We start from the raw sequence: 22,500 nt of genomic DNA on the forward strand, positions 1-22,500 counted from the left end.
AGAGATTTCTTTCAGAAATACTTATTTTAAAACATTTACCGACCCCAAACTTTTAAACATTGTTGTTGATTTTGAAATACCATGTCAGTAACTTTTATGCATATTTTATATAAACTTGAAGATTCATATAAAATAAGCTATGATTGTTATTGTCATCGATATGTAAAAAGAAAAAATGTTCTCCTTCCATTTTGTTTTTGATTTATATTTTGTCAAGATAATAATAAACAAGTAAATTGCAATTATAAAAAGTAAAAAAGCATCATAAACTGCAGAGTATGTGAGTATCCAGAGCAACAGAGACTCTCACTGTCACAGCAGACACACTGATGCGTGTGTGTAGCGTTCTCCTCAGGAGCGATGCTGGTATCAGCCGGTGTTGTTCTGTCTCCAGGTACCAGAACATCCAGCGGACGATGGCCAGCGAAGACGAGCCGCAGAGGAACACCGCTGGAGACGCCGAGAGGGACGCCACCACACACACCGCAGGTCCGCTTACACACTGGGCCTGGGGCCCGTTTCAATAAGGAGGTTCAAACAACTCTGAGTTAAAACTTGAACTCTGAGTTGACTTACCCTGAGATGGGAGTTTTCGTTACAGAACAGCTGAAATGAGTTGGTTCAATCAACTCTAAGTTGACTGACTCGGAGTTAAGCGCGTGCACCACAACTATAAAAAGCCATTATCAATGGAGCGCAGATATTACGAGTCACCATGCCAACAGCGCCAGACAAAAAGAGGAATCACTGTTATACAGTGTTGGGTGTAATTAATTACCAAGTAATCTAAATATTGTAATTTAATTAAAGGGATTACTCTTAATTCTGTAATTTAAAATAAAATCTGATGTAATTACATTAAATACTGTAGAGACTATAGAACAATTCAGTATAAAACAACAGTGGATTTAAAATACATTTTTAAAATACAAGGTATATTTTTAATGTAACCTTCTCCCTCTACACACTTTGGTCAATTCAAGAATAATTCATGCAATATTGTTAATTTGAAAGCATTAAAAGTGCAGTTTCTTGTCTCTCCTTGTATTGTTCAAGTGGTTGAGGTTGATATGGGATTTAGTAATTAGTAATAAGTAGACCAATACTTTCTAAAGATAGTAATTATTACATTAATCTAATTACACTGTTGAAGATATAATTTGTAGTAATTAATAACTATTTTAGAGTAACTTACCAAACTGTTATAATATCAGAGGTGAAACTGGAAGAACAGTAGCCTATGTTATTCAACCTAATTGTAATGTTCATGTAGGCTGTAGGTGCAATCCTGCAGGCATTAAAAGAACGTGGCAGCAGCTGAAAATAAAATATATAAACATAATTCAATCAGGTAAGGCTTGAGCATATCATGGGTGTAGGCTACCTGACTTTACCAACATCTGACATATTAAATAACTAAATAGCATCCAGCATATAGCAGTGCAGCAGCATTTCTGGCTGAGGGAATTCCTTCATTAGAGCCAGTCACTCCCGAAGATCCAAGCCTTCATAAAATGTAAGAGGTCTACATATGTGTTATTTTTTTTATATAGGGTATTTTTGATATTTCCATTTATTTTACTTTGGGTTGGGTTTTTCGTTGGTCCCAACAGATTCTGATGGTAATATCTGTCTTTTGGAGCCTCCTGTCCCAACAGAACCCCGGGCAGTTGTAAGTAGCCCACACTCAATACACCAGAAATTATGACAAATAGGCCTAAACTTCATAAATAGTAGGGACACACTTCAGTGTGTAATGCCACAGTTTAATTCTGTAGAATTTGTTTAGAACTACCGGAGGTGGAAAGAGTAATAAAATATTTTACTCAAGTAAAAATACTATTACTTTGATACAATTTTTACTTAAGTACAAGTAAAAGAAGCCGGTCTAAAAATCTACTCAAGTAAAAGTACTTCTATTCAACGACTCTCCTATGTAGGGTTGTAATGTATGAGAGTTTCACAGTATGATAACCGTCTCAAAAATTATCACGGTTTATGGTATTAAACAATTATTAAATATATAAACTGCATTATTAAATTACGGTCAGTCAATAATTGATCATGAATTAGATTAACAACTTATTTTGTATCATTAATAACTTATTAAAATGTTTAAAAATAATTGAGTTCTATGAAATTTGAAATACAAATATATTATCAAAAACAGTGGTAATCAAATAAAAGTTTAGCAAACGTTTTAATCCTTTTATTTTTTGGCAAAGTGCTGCAAAACAGATTTAGTCAATTAAACCATAGACAAACAATATATATATATTCCTTAAATAATGTTTAAATAAATTGTAGTATTATTGTTGGTGTTTAAACACTGCTTCCTCTTTAAAAAAGGTGGAGGAGCCCGAAATAAACTCTGGGTTTACCGAAGAAAACCTGCTCCCGACCAGGGGTGCGTTTCCCGAAAGCATCGTTAGCCAACTATGGTCGCAAGTTGGTCGCAAATCCCATTGAACTCTATTGGTAACGACGGAACTTGCGACCATAGTTGGCTAACGATCCTTTCGGGAAACACACCCCAGGTTAGGTTCACAGAGTAAGTTACCTCTCTTTCAGAAACGGGCTTGACTTACTCTGCTTTCTCGGGTTTGATATACCTCCCATTCTGAAACAGAAAACCCAGAGTTTCCCTCATTTCAGGGTTAACATACTCAGAGTTTTCACTTAACCTCCTTTCTGAAACAGGCCCCTGGTGCGCAGAGTGTGTGGGTGTGTGTTTGTGTGGGTGTTTACTTTGTGTGCAAATTACTGTCTTATTCAGTTTTGTATAATGTTAGGTTTTGAACTTAAGATTTAAAAAAAGCATGTAAACATGCAAATTGGCCTGTAGGTATACAGCATTTTTATATTGTTTGTGTTTGAGTGAGAAAAGAATTGATGTGATATGAAAGATGTCATCACTGAATGTATTCTGTGCCAAAGCAGTGATAAATGATTCTCAGTTCAGACACATGGACTGACACGGTGTTGAGACACCGTGAAATACTGTATGTGTTCCTGTGATGTGTTTAGATCCGAGAAGAGAAGGTTGTTCGTCTCCTGTGAACACTCAGAACGTCACGCTTCTGCTCCAGTGTCCCACCGTCAAGTTCGTCACACACCCAGAATTCTTCACGGTCCTCCATGCAAACTACGTAAGTCACAAAGAGAAGGTTCAGATCCATGTTTTCATGTGTATTCTTGTGTCTTCGGGCCCTGCAATGCAGCGCCAAGCGCGACGCTAGTGTGTACGCTAGTTTCAGCCTGACGCAATTATCATTTTTAGGTCTGCGTCACATTGTTTAAATAGCAAATGCATTTGCGCTCATCTGTGCCCAGAACGAGTGTGTGTTCAGGCGCGTTGTTGCTATTTTGAGGAACTGAAATACACTGAGCCGTTGACCAACTGAACCCTGGTCTAAAGTCAATGGCGCAATATTTTTTTGTTATTTAAAGAGCGCGTTGGTAATGTGCGCCTATAGGCGGGTCCACAACACGCGTAACAGTCTGCTTATTACACACACACTCTGCTTAGTACACACACACTCTGCTTATTACACACACAGCAGCACAAAAGCATGCCAAATATTTCAAATAAAAGTATTACAATGTAGAAGATTATTATTGTGTACGTAGATGGTCTGCTTGCGCACTTTTGCCTCACGAGCAGATCTGTAAAAAGATCTACGTTCGGTCTTTCCACTATCAGATTCCACCGTGTAAACAGCGAATCCGCCACGGCGCCAGCGCAACTGGCATTTAAAGGGAATGGGAGATGAGACTCTGATGGTTTAACGCACGTAAATCCCAAAACACACCCATTACTCATTAAGAGAATAGAGACAAAACACACCCATTACTCATTAAGAGAGACAAAACACACCCATTACTCATTAAGAGAATAGAGACAAAACACACCCATTACTCATTAAGAGAGACAAAACACACCCATTACTCATTAAGAGAGACAAAACACACCCATTACTCATTAAGAGAGACAAAACACACCCATTACTCATTAACAGAATAGGGAAACCCTTTTAGACCATGCGCCGGGAGCGCCGACCATTTGTCCCGTTGTTAAACAAGTGAACTTGTGCCGTGCGCTTTAGACCATGCGCGTAGATCGTTGAAATAGGGCCCTTTGTGTGTTTTCTCCATTTCCAAGAATAATGGAAAGTTACTTTCTGAAAAAAGTAACATTTAAAAAACATTAGTCTTACGGCCCTCACACACTGAGTCCGAAATTTCTTATGGATGTTTTCGTATTCGTCATTCGGTGGCTCTGAATTGTCAAAACACCTCTCAAAACGCTTGCCTGGATGCGAAAAATGCAGAAAAATTTGATTGACATGATTGACAACGTGAGGTCGTATTTATTTTTTAACGTGCGAAAATTTCTGACTCCCACCTAAAATGTTTCAGAAAAGCGTTCCATGTATGATGTATAAATACAATTTTTGTGCTTATGTTTTGAAGATGTTATTAAAGGCCAGTGCCCGGTTGCATAAAGTACCTTAATTTTTTCTCTTAAGTATGATACTTAAAGGGATAGTTCACTTTTAAATTAATTTTTGATATGTTTTAGCTTACCTCAAGGGTATCCAAGATGTAGGCGTGTTTGTTTCCGCAGAAGTTTTGATTTTGATAATTTTAGGTCAAACCGTTCTTGTCTGTCAGTCATATAATGCAGGTCTATGGTCACCACCTCAAAGAGCAGCACAGAGAAGTCCAAATTAAACATGATTTAATGACTCGTAAATGTAAGTACACATTGATGGCCTAAGACACGAAACGAGCGGTTTGTGTGAGAAACCGAACAGTATTTATATCGTTTTTACCTCTTGTAACGCGCAGACCGAAGCGCCGGCGCCCTCAGATCACTTGGACGTGGCTGTAGTTACAAGAGGAAAAAACGATATAAATACTGTTGGTTTTCTCACACAAACCGTTCGTTTCGTGTCTTAGGCCATCAATGTGTACTTACATTTACGAGTCATTAAATCATGTTTAATTTGGACTTCTCTGTGCTGCTCTTTGAGGTGGTGACCATAGACCTGCATTAAATGACTGACAGACAAGAACGGTTTGACCTAAAAATATCAAAATTGAAATTACTGCGGAAACAAAGACACCTACATCTTGGATGCCCTTGAGGTAAGCTAAAACATATCAAAAACTAATTTCAAAGTGAACTATCCCTTTAAGGGGCGATTTTCCCTTACCTAATAACTTAAGGGTGTTGCATATAATCTCTTAAACAGTTCTCTTAGGTAAGGGAAACTTTTGAGTGTTTCACAACAGCGATCCTGGATTCACGTTATAAAAGTCTGTTGTTGCCATAGATACGCAAAACACTAACACTAACACTAGCAATTTCGCGGTTTCATCAAATAAAGTAGGCTAGGATATCGGAATGGATAAAGAAAACAAAAAAAGAAAGCCTAATTGGACAGAGGAGGAGAAATGTATTCTTCTTGACGAATATGGTCAAATAAAAACAATTTTGAAAAGCAAACTACGGGATGGAAACTTGACCGTTGCGTTTAAATGATGGGAAAGAGCCCCGGTGAACCACTGTTCTGACAGACGATTTATGCACGTGGAAAACATCTCCCACTATCGTCTGAAAACTCCCAGTTGCAAAATAACGCAGTGCTATAAGCAGTTGTAACACCACAGGAAAAGAGTGGTTGCGATGTGTGACATGGTTAAGGTCGCCGTCTAGTTTGTTAGCGATGTCAAATATTGCGCATCGATCAAACCGGTATTCAAGCAACAATTTTTCATCGCTAAGATGGTCCAAAGGGTTCTCCCTATCCCTAAAAATTCTTCTTGGCACATAATGATCTTCAGCTGGTTCCGTAAATTCAGCCATGTCGTCTTATTTTTGTCCGCGTTACTCTTAAGGTTACGATTTCCAAACCTTAAATTATACTTACGGAAATGACCGTTAAGGGGTTTTATGCAACACTTAATGCTTTTTAAGGGATTACTTAAGTGAAAAAACAGCATTTAAGGGAAATTCTAAGTGTTTATGACGTTTCACTTAAAGAAACCCTTAAGTCACACTTAAGGTTTTTTTTCTGCAACACCCTAGGGAACCTTTAGGGAACCATAAGGGCGAACTTAAGGGAAAATTACACTTAAGGTGCTTTATGCAACCGGGCACAGCACTTTGAATGAACGTGTTACTAACGTTCTGGAAGAACGTTTGTTCATAACTTCGCCTGTTCACTGTAACCGTTTGTATCCAGTGTGTTGAGTCCTCCTGACGTGTTTGACTCGTGGCTTAATTTGCTTCAGTATCCAGACACTGTGAGGATGTTTCCGGGATCCGTCGAGCGCTCGTGAACTCACTCTGTCCACGACTAGATTGCACTTTAGTTGAAGGCTGATATTGACTGAACTATTTGCAGATTCCCTCTTTATTGATCACATAAGCTCTCCTGCTGCAAAGGAGACAGATAACAGACATTAACAAGGCGAAGATAAAGTGTGCTGAGATAGAAGTGGATCTGTGCGTTTATGGTGCAAATCTGTGTGTGTTTGTGTCGTGCTCTCAGAGATGCCTTTATTCTGTTTGCAGTTATGTCACGCAGGTCACGTACAAAGACCTCATAAATACGAGGCATTGATTGAATATTCATGATTATACTGAAGTCTCAGTGTGTGTTTGGTTTGATAACAACACATTATTCTATCAGACCAGGTGATTGATTTACACTCACAAGAATATGCATTAATATGATTGTCACATGCAGACTGAGTCGATATTCTAGTTCTTGAAACCCAAACATGACCTTTGACATGAAATATTTGGAATATCCACCGTAACTGAATATGCAGGGCTCAACACTAATGCGTCAAGTGTTTCTCTCGATGCGTACGGCCGTCTGCCGGAAGCTAGTTATTTTATTCGATAAAGTTTTAAATATGGATATTTTTCTTACACGAACGCATCGCTTCACTTCAGAAGGCCTTTATTAACCCCCGCAGAGCCGTGAGGAGCACTTTAATCTCGGATAGATGCACTTTTAGTTTTATGGACTTAAAAAATGGTGCCCATTCACTCCCATTATAAAGCTTGGAAGAGCCAGGACATTTTATAATATAACTCTGAAAGAAGAATGTCATATAAACCTAGGATGACTTCAGGGTGAGTAAATCATGGGCTAATTTTAATTTTTGGGTGAACTATCCCTTTAAGACATAACAGACTTGATATAACAAGACATAACAGACTACATATAATAGTTGTTTATATGTAATTTTGTGATTTCAGTACTGAAGTAAGTTCTCTTTCGCGTCGTCTTGCACTTGAATATTGAAATTGGCAAGATTTAAAAAGCATGTGCTAGTGATAAACTTTCATGGCGATGCAGCACTGGCCCGATCTGGCAGTCCTTATGGTCAAGCCCTGATACTCATTCCAAAAATAGCATTTATTTGTCACGGGATGCACACATAAAGGGTAAGGTCCAAGTGCAGTTTAATGGGGTAATCCGTACTCACAATCCAGCCAGGCAAAAGGTCAAAATCCATACAAGACAGTCCAAAAACAAGAAACAACCAGGAGTGGAACAGAGAAGTGCAAAATGACATTAAACAAAGAATCCACAACAATCACAGAAACAGACAGGGTATAAACCATGTGCGTGGGAACAGCTGTGTGCAATGATCAGAGATGAGTTCCGACAAAGGATTATGGGAAATGCAGTTCCTGATCGTGGTGACGGTATGGGGAAGAGACCTCTAGTGGACACCCAGGGAACTCCAGCCAGACACTTTGACATTATTAAAGTCAACATGAAATGAATATTCACCCCGTTTATTTTCTAATTGCATGTTGTAGATATTATTGTGAACGGTTCATCCGTGCATATGTTTCTCTCTTTTTTGACATGGAAATGTTTAATCAAAATGCCATAACTGGATCTTCCAGTAAAAACAACAGACTTCACTCTGGTGACATATGCAGGACTTCTCCAATCATGTAGTGAGATTAAACCCCTGCAAACTCACATTCGTGCTTAAATATTTTACAAACTGTTGTGTTTGTGTTTCCCCGCTCAGGGTGCTTATAGGATGTTTACTAACAGCACCTGCCTGAAGCACATGATCCTGAAAATACGGCGAGACGCGCGCAACTTTGAGCGATATCAACACAACCGGGACCTCGTCACTTTCCTCAACAAATTCTCTGATACTCAGCTGGAGCTCCCGAGAGGCTGGGAGATCAAGACTGACCCGCAGGGCAAGGTGAGCGCGTGTGTGTGTGTGTGTGTGTGTGTGTGTGCGTGTGCGTGTGTGTGTGTGTGATGGGTAGGTTTAGGGGCCGGGTGAGTGTGTGTGCGTGTGTGTGTAATGGGCAGGTTTAGGGGCCGGGTTAGTGTGTGTGTGTGTGTGTGTGTGAGGGGTAGGTTTAGGGGCCGGGTCAGTGTGTGTGTGTGCGTGTGATGGGTAGGTTTAGGGGCCGGGTTAGTGTGTGTGTGTGTGTGTGTGTGTGTGTGTGTGTGTGTGTGTGTGTGTGGGGTAGGTTTAGGGTTAGGGTTAGGGTTAGGGTTAGGGTTAGTGTAAGGGGACTGAATATACAGTTTGTACAGTATAAAAACCATTACGTCTATGGAATGTCCTATCAAGTATAGCAAAACAAACCTGTTTGTGTGTGTGTGTGTGTGTGTTTTGCTGTGGTAGTCATTCTTCGTGGACCACAACAGTCGGGCAACGACCTTCATTGACCCCAGGATTCCCCTTCAGAACGGACGACTGCCCAACCACCTCACACACAGACAACACTTACAGAGACTGCGCAGCTATAGTGCCGGAGAGGTACAGCACACACACACACACACACACACACAGCACACACACACACAGACAACACTTACAGAGACTGCGCAGCTATAGTGCCGGAGAGGTACAGCACACACACACACACACACACACAGCACACACACACACACACACAGACAACACTTATAGAGACTGCGCAGCTATAGTGCCGGAGAGGTACAGCACACACACACACACACACACACACACCAACAACACTTACAGAGACTGCGCAGCTATAGTGCCGGACAGGTACAGCACACACACACACACACACACACATAAAAATCATGTGGAAATAAATTTCATGTTTTCAGATTTATTTAAAGAAGCCTGCAAAGTTCTGCAAAGTTATAAAGCTCATATTCTCCCACAAATGGGATTTATTTTATCTAACAGAGAACGCTGATCCAGACCTGTCTATATTAGCAACAACGCAAAGAAAGAAAACTAGGCTAAAGTGTTGTTTGTGTGTTTCAGTTCGAAAGCAAAGCCGTTCTGGATGCTTTAGAAGCCTTGGAAGCTGAAACTTCAATTGAGCACACAATTGAGATGTTTGGCCAATCACAACACACTGGGACAGCTGGCCAATCAGAGCACTCTAGGCTTTTCGGAAGGCGGGGCTTTGTAGAAAACCAGAACAAACAGAGCATTTCAGACAGACTGAGGCTACGTTTACACAACAACGATCTGCTTAAAGCGGAGAAGTTTTTCCTTTGAGTTCCCTTTCAAGGCGGTCACTTCGACATTACGTCATACTGACGTATATGGGAACTCCTCCCTTCTCCATTTTCACTGAAATCTTATAGGTTAACGCCAGGTGGAGACAGCTGGCCAATTGACGCAAAACATGCAAATGCTGACCGGTCCGCGGGCAGTATAAATAGCATGGGTGCGACAATTACGTCAGAATCTCTTTCTTCACGCTAGAAGTCTTATCTGAAGTCATCGTGGAAGTTGCAATAGAGGTTACTCACCATGTTTCCTCCCCGCATCCGATGGCTGCTACATGCCAGATATGTGCGGTATTGACTCGCTCTACCCAAACAAGGATCTACCGAGGCCGCACTCACGGACGACTGGCATACGTGCTGGTCTACCAGTGCGCGCCCTCATAAACTCCGGGCATCAGCAGGGATGAGGCCCACTGCCGCCAGCGGCTGCTGGTGGGCCCTCTCACGCCCAAAGAAGAGTTGACAGTCGTTCTCCCCTGTGGCCCAGTGGCGGAACCTGAAGCCTTCGCGCGAGAGACCCGTGTTCGATCCCGGCTCTCGCAGCAGATACATTTTAACCTGCCCGTCGCCTCTCCGGTCCTTTTCGCGGGCTCGCTAGACGGACTCGACGCGATAGGCTTCGTCGGAAAGGATACTTTTATTATTTTACTTAGCCCGGTATCTAACAGCCAGGCTACTTCAAGAAAGATTCCGTCTTCACGACGTCCTATGGTAAGTCATGCGAAGACACATCCAGAGAGACGAGGCAAGGCGATGGCTCTGTGTCTAAAGGCGCGAAAGTGGTTGTTTCCCCCTGTGGCTCAGTGGCGAACCCCAAAGCCGTCGCACGGGAGACCCGTGTTCGATCCCAGCTCTCACAGCAGATAAAATTTAGTCTCGCCGCGGCCAGACATTAAACCGAAACTTTTGATCTCTATACGTCCAGCCTTCCTCGATGTCTCTCTTCGTCGGCACCTCGTCCCGCCTAATTCGGCTACAGCCGCCAAAACGGTTCGAACCCGAACGAACCGGATCTTCACCGCTGGCAGAGGGCGGGACCGGGAATGTGGCGACACAGGCCACGGAGAGCGCCGCGTCAGGACGCCCCGCTCTGGTAATGGAGGTGCACAGCTTACAGCTTATGTCGTCAGGCTGCCCTGTATCCTTCAGTGCAACTGGCCATTCTGATTTAACCACGTATCCACAGTTGTTGTCGCTATGCCACTGACGCTGTGTTTATGTACACACTGCACACTGATATGTGCTATGGTTTAGCTGTTATATCCTTATATATTGCCCTGTATCCCTCAGTGCAACTGGCTATTCTATTAACCACGTAATCACAGTTGTTGTCGCTACGCCACTGACGCTGTGTTTATGTACACACTGCACACTGATATGTGCTATGATTTAACTGTTATGCCCTTATATATTGCCCTGTATCCCTCAGTGCAACTGGCCATTCTGATTTAACCACGTAATCACAGTTGTTGTCGCTACGCCACTGACGCTGTGTTTGTTCACACTGCACACTGGTATATGTGCTAAGATTTGCGCCGTTATATGCTGCCCTGTTTCTTCAGTGCAAATGGCTATTCTGATTACCACGTATTCACAGTTGTTGTGCGATGAAATGACGCTGTGTTTACGTGCACTCTACACACTGATATGTGTTCATGATTCATGCCGCTATAAATTGCCCTGTATCCTTCAGTGCAACTGGCTATTCTGATTCACAGTTGTGCGATGCCACTGACGCTGTGTTTATGTACACTGATATGTGTGTGTTATGCTTATGCCACGATATTGCCCTGTACCCTTCAGTGCAACTGGCTATTACTACGTATTCACAGTTGTTGCGTTGCAACGGACGCTGTGTTACGTACACACTACGCACTGTTATGTGTATGATTTATGCCATTATATATTGCCCTGTTCCTTATCCTTCAGTGCAAATGGCTATTCCGATTACTTCGTATTCACAGTCTTGCGATGCAACTGACGCTGTGTTACGTACACACCGTACACTGCGTTATGAATTTTGCCGTTGTTGCCCTGTATCCTTCAGTGCAAATGGCTATTCTGATTACTACGTATTCACAGTTGTTGTGCGATGCAACTGACGCTGTGTTACGTACACACTACACAGCGTTATGTGTTGGGATTTATGCCATTATATATTGCCCTGTAATTTTCAGTGCAAATGGCTATTCTGATTACTATGCAGTACGTATTCACAGTTGTTGTGCGATGCAACTGACGCTGTGTTTATGTACACACTACACACTATGTGTTATGAATTTTGCCTTTGTATTTTGCCCTGTATCCTTCAGTGCAAATAACTATTCTGATTACTACGTATTCACAGTGTGGTGCGATGCAACTGACACTGTGTTACGTACATACAACTCACTGTTATGTGTCATGATTTATGCCATTATATATTGCCCTGTGTCCTTCAGTGCAAATGGCTATTCTGATTACTACGCAGTGCATATTCACAGTTGTCGTGTGATACAACTGACGCCGTGTCTATGTACACTCTACACACTGTATGTTATGATTTATGCCGTTGTACATTGCCCTGTATCCTTCAGTGCAAATGGCTATTCTGATTACGTACACAGTTGTTGTGCGGTGCAACTGACGCTGTGTACACGCTACGCACTGATGTGCTATGTTTACGCCACTAAATATTGCCCTGTATCATCAGTGCAACCGGCTATTCTGACTTACTATGTATTCACAGTCGATGTCGCGATGCCTCTGACGCTGTGTTTTTGTAAACACTAATGTGACTATGCTATCGCGTTGCCCTGTATCCTTCAGTGCACCTAGCTATCCTATCTAACTGTGCATAGTCACAGTTTGTCGCTACGGCGACTTGCGCTGCATCTGTGTCCACACTGAAGCGTTATGCAGTTATGTTGCTAACGTAACTGACCATTATGTGAACTGTGCATATTCATGCAGTCTCGGTCGCTTCGTCGACTTGCACCGCATTATACACTCAGATGTTTGATGTGTGCACACTGATGGGTAATGCTGTTATGTTGCCCTCTATCCTTCAGTGCAACATCCAGCTATCCTATCTAACTGCATATTCAGTTCTGTCGCTATGGCGACTACACGGCACGTACAAGGACGTGTTTTTGCTATTTTGTTGCCCTGTTTCCTTCAGTGCAAAACTAGCTATCCTAATCTAACCGTGCATATTCACAGTTCTGGATGTATGTACGTAAACGGATGTGTTATGCTGTAATGCTGCCCTGTTTCCTTCAGTGCTGCTAGCCATCCTAATCTAACTATGCATCTTAGTTTCTGTCTCTACACAGTTTCTGTTGCTACAGCGACTTACGCTGTGTTATGTACATGCAAGGATGCGCTATTCCTTACTCACTTGTGTTATGCTGCCATGTTGCCCTGTATTTCAGTGCAACCAGCTATCCCAGTCAAACTGTGCATATTCACAGTCTCCGTCGAGACGGCGACATGCGCTGCATTTATTTACAAATGGATGTGTTCATGCAGCGGTGTTGCCCCGTATCCTTCAGCCTAATACGGAGCTAACTGCGACCTATGCTGTACGTGCATGTGCTACGCTGTTATTTTGCCCCGTTCCTATCAGGGCAACTGGTTATTCTGTGCAAACTCATATATTCACAGTTGTAGCTACAGTTATGACTGTGTTTGTTTGCTTACTGAGGTGCTATGCTATTATGGGGCTATTTTCTAACTGCGTATATTCACAGTTGTCGTCGCTACGGCCACTGGCACTGTGTTTATGTACATTCAGTTATGTGTTGATTTGCACTTCTGTACATTGGCTATAGAACATCGGCTATGTTCTACAAGGTGGCACCCCAGCCCCAAGCTGTGGAACCTTCTTGTGTGTCCGTTGCTGGGTCCTTAGTTGAGCAAGACACTTCACACTGACAAGTGCTGAGACGGAGCTCTCCCTAAGATGGCCTTACCACCGGCTCTCGCCCCAGCGAAGCACTTGGAGACTTACGCTCATTCTAGTGAATGTTGTCGCATTGTCTCGGACCTGATGACTGCAGCGTCACTCCCAGTCCGATACCAAGCTACGTTCCGAAGTCGCTTACACCGTTCAGAGCACAGGTTGATCCCTGCCCGCCTTATCTGCTGAGTTTCAGCCTCGCATGATGCCGATGCTCAGAGTGATGTTGGCCCTGTAAGGGATTTGTTGATGTACGTGGATCACTTGGCAGCAGTCTACCAGCTGTTTGTGTGCTTGGTGGATGGGTACTAGGGACGTGCTGTTTTATACAGAGACTTCTCTCTGAATTCGATGCTTTAAATGGTTGCTTAATGCCTACGGGATTTAGGTATGCTGGCTGTCTTCTCAGAAAACATTCGCCAGGGTTCCAAGTTTGATGCACCACCTTAGCGTCGTGGGTTCGGTGAGTTTTATCAATGTACTCATGAAACTGTTACCACCAGCTGTGCAGTAGTCTGTATTGCAGAGTTACCATTGCTGCTAACTCTGTGTTATGACTATAAGGTTACATAGCTGTTTCCACATTACGCAGTAGTTCCAACGTACTGTTGACTCTGTGTGTGGCTTAAGGTTATGCAGCTGTCACCGCTATGCCGTCGACACTGTGTTAGCTCTTGTGCTCGAGTGCTTATGGTGTTGTGCTGCCCTGTCCAGTGCAGCCTTCGCCTCATTGCAGTGGATGCGCAACTTGGTAAGCCGGAGCAGACGTTGGTCTAGTTTCGCCTATCAGTTTTGAGTGCTCCTAGCGGCGCTGCTGGCTTAGAACTGTTGTTCCTGTGGGAGTGTAGCTTGACCCCGTTCAGGGCTTATCTTCACTGCGCTCACGGCGGGATTCTATACAGTTCCCATATACGTCAGAATGACGTAATGTCGAAGTGACCGCCTTGAAAGGGAACGTCTCCGGTTACTATCGTAACCTCGGTTCCCTGAGAGGCGGGAATGAGACATTACGTCAACCGCCGTGCTCGCCGTTTGATCAGCTGTGCTAGCGTTCAGTCTTGATTCTGACGTAATTGTCGCGCCCATGCTATTTATACTGCCCGCGGACCGGTCAGCATTTGCATGTTTTGCGTCAATTGGCCAGCTGTCTCCAGCTGGCGTTAACCTATAAGATTTCAGTGAAAATGGAGAAGGGAGGAGTTCCCATATACGTCAGTATGACGTAATGTCTCGTTCCCGCCTCTCAGGGAACCGAGGTTACGATAGTAACCGGAGACGTTTTCCACGTACAGATGACATCATTGTCTCTGCGAAAACGACTAAAAACCCTGTATTCTGCTGCCAGGCCAGTAGATAGCGATGAAACACTATAGACTGTAATACGCATGTGCATGACGTCATTGTCTTCAGAGATTCGCATTTTTGTTGTTTACACGGAGACCGGTTTAAAAAACTTGCGTTTTCAGGCGCCCAAAACACCGCTGTCGTGTAAACGAACGACCAAAACGCATAAAAAGTTTTACGTTTTCGGTTAAAACAGTGTCATGTAAATCGCCCCTGAGAGTAGCGGTTCTGTGAAAATGTACATTATGTGGAAAAAATATATAGTTTTTTGAACATTAAAGCATATGCTCTGTTTAATTTTGATCATGTGTTGTGTTACTCAGGCATCAGACGTGTCCCGCAGCAGAGGATCTTCTCTGGGGAACAGACCTGGAAACAGTCCAAACCAGCCGGACTCAGTGCCTCTGGGTCAGTCAACACACACACACACACACACACACACACACACCTGGTCTCAAGCCGTAAGACTCGCTGGTGATGGTGACCAAAGTATCAGTCAAAACACAGATGGCCAACCGAAAGAAACATGTATTTTGTATTCATTATCGGTATTGTGGATCATTGAGTTGAATAAGTGATTATTATAACATTTTGGACAAAAGGGGTCAATAAGATTTTTTGAAAGAATTAATTATTTTAATCAACAAAGATTAAAGATGCTGTATGCAACTTTTTTACTCTACTAAAGCATAAGAATACCATAATATGTTTGCAGATATTTAGTAAACATGCTTAATTAATAAGTTCACATACTCGTTTCTCTGAAAAACACTTTTTATTAGCCAGTTATTTTACTTATTATTTTACACCCGGTGTTGGAATGTGTGTTTTTGTTTTGGTCTGTGTGACTCCGCCCACTGCCAGTTCAGCCAATAGTGTTTCGACACCCGAGCTGCCAGTTGTCAGGAAACACAGCATCCTTGGAAACGAGCAAACAAACTGTGTCAGAGATTGCAGATTTCACACAACCTAAAAAGCCTCGATATCCATATAAAAATCTCTATGAACGAGAGCATATTAAAACGCAGATAAATCAACTCATCAACTTACAGTGTGCAAGTCTCCTCGGCTTTCGCGTGTCCTTAAACTGGCAACCCGCGTGAGCTAGACTCGCGTCGAGTCTGAGGAGGCGGGAAACAACGAGACCTGATATTTCGAATTTGGACTCCAGAACCCATTTCGACCACTAGCTGTCAATCTTACAGACTGCACCTTAATAATGTCAGGTTGACAGCAAGTTTCTGTGCTCCTGAATGTTTCTGTGTGTGATTTCTGAGTGACGTATGTGTGTGTGCGCCTCATCGATAACAGTGCATTAATATAGAACGGTGGTTTTACTGCAAGCCTTCCAGCCAATCAGAATCAAGTATTCAGACAGATCATGGTATAAACCGTAATAACATTTGACCATATTATCGTTTGTAGTCTACTTTTTTGGAATCTCCACAATTAATTTTTTATGCATTCTACATGACTTTCAGTAATTCATCACAGGTTTTTGTCTGTTTTCTTTATCCTCAGCTTACAATGACAAGATTGTGGCTTTCCTCCGCCAGCCAAACATACTGGACACACTGCAGGAACGGCAGCCTAGTCTCGCCAGGAATCACACACTCAGGTGAGACACACACTCAGGTGAGACACACACTCAGGTGAGACACACACTCAGGTGAGGCCGTCTCTGAAATCACACACTCAGGTAAGACACACACTCAGGTGAGGCCGTCTCTGAAATCACACACTCAGGTAAGACACACACTCAGGTGAGGCCATCTCTGAAATCACACACTCAGGTGAGACACACACTCAGGTGAGACACACACTCAGGTGAGGCCGTCTCAGAAATCACACACTCAGGTGAGACACACACTCAGGTGAGGCCGTCTCAGAAATCACACACTCAGGTGAGACACACACTCAGGTGACACACTCAGGTGAGACACACACTCAGGTGAGGCCGTCTCTGAAATCACACACTCAGGTGAGACACACACTCAGCTGAGACACACACTCAGGTGAGGCCGTCTCAGAAATCACACACTCAGGTGAGACACACACTCAGGTGACACACTCAGGTGAGACACACACTCAGGTGAGGCCGTCTCTGAAATCACACACTCAGGTGAGACACACACTCAGGTGAGACACACACTCAGGTGAGGCCATCTCTGAAATCACACACTCAGGTGAGACACACACGCAGGTGAGACACACACTCAGGTGAGACACACACTCAGGTGAGGCCGTCTCAGAAATCACACACTCAGGTGAGACACACACTCAGGTGACACACTCAGGTGAGACACACACTCAGGTGAGGCCGTCTCTGAAAACACACACTCAGGTGAGACACACACTCAGGTGAGACACACACTCAGGTGAGGCCGTCTCTGAAAACACACACTCAGGTGAGACACACACTCAGGTGAGACACACACTCAGGTGAGGCCGTCTCTGAAATCACACACTCAGGTGAGACACACACTCAGGTGAGACACACACTCAGGTGAGACACACACTCAGGTGAGGCCGTCTCTGAAATCACACACTCAGGTATGACACACACTCAGGTGAGGCCGTCTCTGAAAACACACACTCAGGTGAGACACACACTCAGGTGAGACACACACTCAGGTGAGGCCGTCTCAGAAATCACACACTCAGGTGAGACACACACTCAGGTGAGACACTCAGGTGAGACACACACTCAGGTGAGACACTCAGGTGAGACACACACTCAGGTGAGGCCGTCTCTGAAATTACACACTCAGGTGAGACACACACTCAGGTGAGGACGTCTCTGAAATCACACACTCAGGTGAGACACACACTCAGGTGAGGCCGTCTCAGAAATCACACACTTAGGTGAGACACACACTCAGGTGAGACACACACTCAGGTGAGACACACACTCAGGTGAGGCCATCTCTGAAATCACACACTCAGGTGAGACACACACTCAGGTGAGACACACACTCAGGTGAGGCCGTCTCTGAAAACACACACTCAGGTGAGACACACACTCAGGTGAGACACACACTCAGGTGAGGCCGTCTCTGAAATCACACACTCAGGTGAGACACACACTCAGGTGAGACACACACTCAGGTGAGGCCATCTCTGAAATCACACACTCAGGTGAGACACACACTCAGGTGAGGCCGTCTCTGAAAACACACACTCAGGTGAGACACACACTCAGGTGAGACACACACTCAGGTGAGACACACACTCGGGTGAGACACACACTCAGGTGAGACACACACTCGGGTGAGACACACACAGGTGAGATACACACTCAGGTGAGACACACACTCAGGTGAGGCCATCTCTGAAAACACACACTCAGGTGAGACACACACTCGGGTGAGACACACACTCAGGTGAGACACACACTCGGGTGAGACACACACAGGTGAGACACACACTCAGGTGAGACACACACTCAGGTGAGGCCGTCTCTGAAAACACACACTCAGGTGAGACACACACTCAGGTGAGACACTCAGGTGAGACACACACTCAGGTGAGACACACACTCAGGTGAGGCCATCTCTGAAATCACACACTCAGGTGAGACACACACTCAGGTGAGGCCGTCTCTGAAAACACACACTCAGGTGAGACACACACTCGGGTGAGACACACACTCAGGTGAGACACACACTCAGGTGAGACACACACTCGGGTGAGACACACACTCAGGTGAGACACACACTCAGGTGAGACACACAGGTGAGACACACATTCAGGTGAGACACAGGTGAGACACACACTCAGGTGAGACACACAGGTGAGACACACACTCAGGTGAGACACACACTCAGGTGAGACACACACTCAGGTGAGACACACACTCAGGTGAGACACACACTCGGGTGAGACACACACTAAGGTGAGACACACACTCAGGTGAGACACACACTCAGGTGAGACACACACTCAGGTGAGACACACACTCAGCACTCAGGTGAGACACACACTCAGGTGAGACACACACTCGGGTGAGACACACACTCAGGTGAGACACACACTCGGGTGAGACACACACTCAGGTGAGACACACACACAGGTGAGACACACACTCAGGTGAGACACACACTCAGGTGAGACGCACACTCAGGTGAGACACACACTCAGCACTCAGGTGAGACACACACTCAGGTGAGACACACACTCAGGTGAGACACACACTCAGGTGAGGCCGTCTCTGTCAGCGCCGGGACTCGACCTCGGGTTATAGAGCTAATGGGGACTCAGTAACTCAAGCACGTGTTTTAGTTAAATAGGTCATACTATACAGAACCCAGTCGTTTTATGCCAAAGAAAATTAAAGCACTCTGGCTCAGCATTCTGGGAGTGCAGAGATCCATAATGACACATTATATTACTAAATTACTAAAACTTAAACTAAAATGAAAACAAAATATAAAATTACAATAACGGTAATACTTTACAATAAGGTTCATTTGTCAACTACCTAGTTAACATGAACTAAGAATGAACAATACTTCAACATTTATTCATTTTAGTTAATATTAATTTCAACATTTACTAATACGTTATTAAGGTTGTATTTGTTAACATTAGTTAATGCACTGTGAACTAACATGAACACACAATGAACAGCTGGATTTTTATTAACTAACATTAACAAAGATTAATAAATACTGTAACAAATGTATTGCTCATGGTTAGTTCATGTTAGTTAATACAGTAACTAATGTGAACTAATGAACCTTATTGTAAACTATTACCACAATAACTGTATATAAATAATACAAAAATAACAAGTTACAACTAACTATGTAGTGTTAAGCTTATATAGAAATACAGTTACAGTCTCATAAAGATGCATAAAACAAAGTTTTGTGACTGTGAATAAGCATTTGACTTCGTAAATACAGTAACGTGTGCATTACAGCATCACTAATGCAGAAAGCTGATCATTATCTTAATAGCACTCCTGAATGCACACTATAATCCCATTCAACTTGTGCATTACTGTTACTTTAAGAACAATTACATTCCATTAGAGTGAGAGTGGAAATGTGAGATGGTGTGAATGTTTACATGCTTCTTCTGGTCTTCTACATGTTTTCTCTCAGGGAGAAAATCCATTACATCAGGACTGAAGGTCCTCAAGGTGTTGAAAAGCTGTCGTGTGACGCCGACCTGGTCATGCTGTTGAGGTACAGGGACTGCAGTGTGTTACAGGGGAAATCGTGCATGATTGTCATGTTTTAGTTGAAATGCAAAACCACAAGACGTGTCTTTGAACACAATCCTCAGTGTTTGGTTCAGATCACTCCTCAAACAAAGGCACTTTGACTTATGACTTACTCACATGGACCAACACTGGAAAGAAGCGGCTCGAGCAACTCTCCACAGTTAACACACTGTTGAGTTATAGATATAGTTTAAGATACCACTGACAAAGTAAACAATGGTTTCTTTTTACCTACATTTTTTTTTTTACTCACTCGGATATTTAATTTATATTATTTATATGACATTTAATATATTAAGTATACAAAAATATTTTCTCTATACACTGGTGGTCAAAAGTTTGGAATAATAAATAATATTTGTACTTTTTTTTTTAAAGATGCTTATGCTCACCATTTATTTGATGAAAAAAACTGTAAAAACAGTAATATTGTGAAATATTAATTCCAACGTGAATCATCAGTTTTCTATGTGAATATATAGTAAAGTGTAATTTATTCCTGTGATCAAAGCTGAATGTTCAGCATCATTACTCCAGTCTTCAGTGTCACATGATCCTTCAGAAATCACTCTTATGCACATCTAAATGATGTCAAACCACCAGTGTACATTTGAAAGTTTTTCTTCTCTGTCATGCAGTCTCTTTGATGACGAGATCATGTCGTTTATTCCATCTCACTCCTTCCACCCCGGCCTGAGCTTCTCCCCTCGCTGCTCTCCTGGATCCTCGCCTCAGAGTTCACCTGGTATGATCACATCCAAGGGTTTGGAAATCACTTAGTCTTTAATTGCATGACTTTTATAATTGGGTTAGTTTCAGATCATTTAGTAGGGCAACAGTGATACAGGTAAAACTACTGATAGTTATAGCTTTGTAGCCAACTAAAAACTGCCTATGTTTACAAGAAAAGGCATCAGTATTTTCATGTAAGAGGAAGAGTATAGTAAGTTATTTTTGTCTACTATACAGGGGACCTATTAAGCCCTTTTTTAAAGCCTTGATGTAGTTTCAGGCTCTACTAGAACAGGTTTTCCTGCTTGAATGTTGATTATTCTCTTCATATTCTCCATTGTTGCGGCTCCTCTCTTCCCAGTCTGTCAGTAACGCTCTGTTTACTTCCTGTCTCTATGAAGCCCCTCCTCCTGAAAAGCACACTGTGCTCTGATTGGTCGGCTGGAGCAGTGTGTTGTGATTGGTCGAGCGCTTCGAGTGTGTTTGGGAAATGCCCCGCCCCTTTCCATAACCGCCAGTTTAACACACTACTGACTAACTAAACCAGGCCCCGCCCTTTTATTCTGCGTATGAATTATTATAATGAGGAATATTGTGATGTGTTCGTTCCCGGGAGAAACTCAAGACTACAGTGGAGGTGTTTCAGGAGTTCAGAAATATTGATATATAGAGAATAACTTGAATAACATGTAAAAAAAGCAGAATAGGACCCTGTTAAAGGGGTCATATAATGCCTTTTTTGTACAAGCTAATATGATTCTTTAGGGTCTAAATTAAAAGTTTGTAATATACTTTAATTAAAAATTCTCATTAGTATTGTAAGAAAACACTTATTTTACCTGGTCAAAAACAGCTCTGTTTTCAGCACGCCGTTTCAGTGCATATGCCTTTAAATGATAATGAGCTGTGCTGACTCCTCCTCTCTGTTCTGTGCGTACACGTTTGTAACACAATAACCATAACGCGTTGTTCATTATAAACGTGGGATTATGAATTATATTGAGAACGTCGTACATAGAAAACATGCCGTAATGTACCCTGAGTGTAAACCTTAGACGCATTCATCGTGAAGCGTGCAGCTAGCGATTTGCAAATATATAAATATTAATATAAAGTTTAATAAAACGTTACACTCACTTCAGTTCTTCTGGAGGTTCAGCAGGAACACGAATATCTGGTACCGATCCTTTATTCAGGAGCAGCTTCTTAGCAAATCCAGCTTTATACTGACCCTCGTTTATAAAGCAGTCTGGTGAGAAATGATGCGCGCAAACATGAGAGCATTGACGTTGCTCGTGTGGAATATTCCCTTCGAAAACAAAACTCAGCCACTGCGTCTTCAGCGGTTCGGATTTAGGAACATTAAAATGACTGTGTTCGTTATTACACCCAAGAACAGAACACCACACAATCAACACTCGCGGGAGGGGCTTCCGAGCGTGTGAGGTCACGTGGTCGAACGGCTCAATTTGAGGCAGGGGAAAACATATAAGGAGATTAAAACAAAAACACTGGATGGATTTTTATCATTATATGATGGTTGTGTACAGGCACTGCCAACACACATTTCAGTACAATCAACTTGTAAAAGTGCATGTACCATTATATGACCCCTTTAAAAACTATACAGAGGGCCTCAAAGCTGAAATCTAAACCAAAAGCCACAAACAAACAACCATTCTACAGGTTAA

General features: G+C 42.9%; 1 protein-coding gene across 6 annotated transcripts in view; it reads left to right on the forward strand.

Annotated features, from left to right (window-relative positions):
- The window catches only part of LOC130077979 (E3 ubiquitin-protein ligase HECW1), a 140,009-nt gene that overhangs the window by 101,364 nt on the left and 16,145 nt on the right, over nucleotides 1–22,500 (forward strand). For all 6 annotated transcript variants that reach the window (XM_056243422.1, XM_056243421.1, XM_056243420.1 and 3 more), the window contains 8 exons: nucleotides 395–489; nucleotides 3,028–3,149; nucleotides 8,071–8,256; nucleotides 8,692–8,826; nucleotides 15,171–15,255; nucleotides 16,369–16,465; nucleotides 19,956–20,039; nucleotides 20,716–20,822. In XM_056243422.1, coding sequence (XP_056099397.1) covers nucleotides 395–489; nucleotides 3,028–3,149; nucleotides 8,071–8,256; nucleotides 8,692–8,826; nucleotides 15,171–15,255; nucleotides 16,369–16,465; nucleotides 19,956–20,039; nucleotides 20,716–20,822 — 911 coding nt within the window. The remainder of the gene's footprint in view (nucleotides 1–394; nucleotides 490–3,027; nucleotides 3,150–8,070; nucleotides 8,257–8,691; nucleotides 8,827–15,170; nucleotides 15,256–16,368; nucleotides 16,466–19,955; nucleotides 20,040–20,715; nucleotides 20,823–22,500) is intronic.

Source organism: Rhinichthys klamathensis, unplaced genomic scaffold (genome assembly GCF_029890125.1).
Source record: "Rhinichthys klamathensis goyatoka isolate OS25496 unplaced genomic scaffold, OSU_Roscu_1.1 h1tg000795l_1, whole genome shotgun sequence".
NCBI classification, from domain to species: Eukaryota; Metazoa; Chordata; class Actinopteri; order Cypriniformes; family Leuciscidae; genus Rhinichthys; species Rhinichthys klamathensis.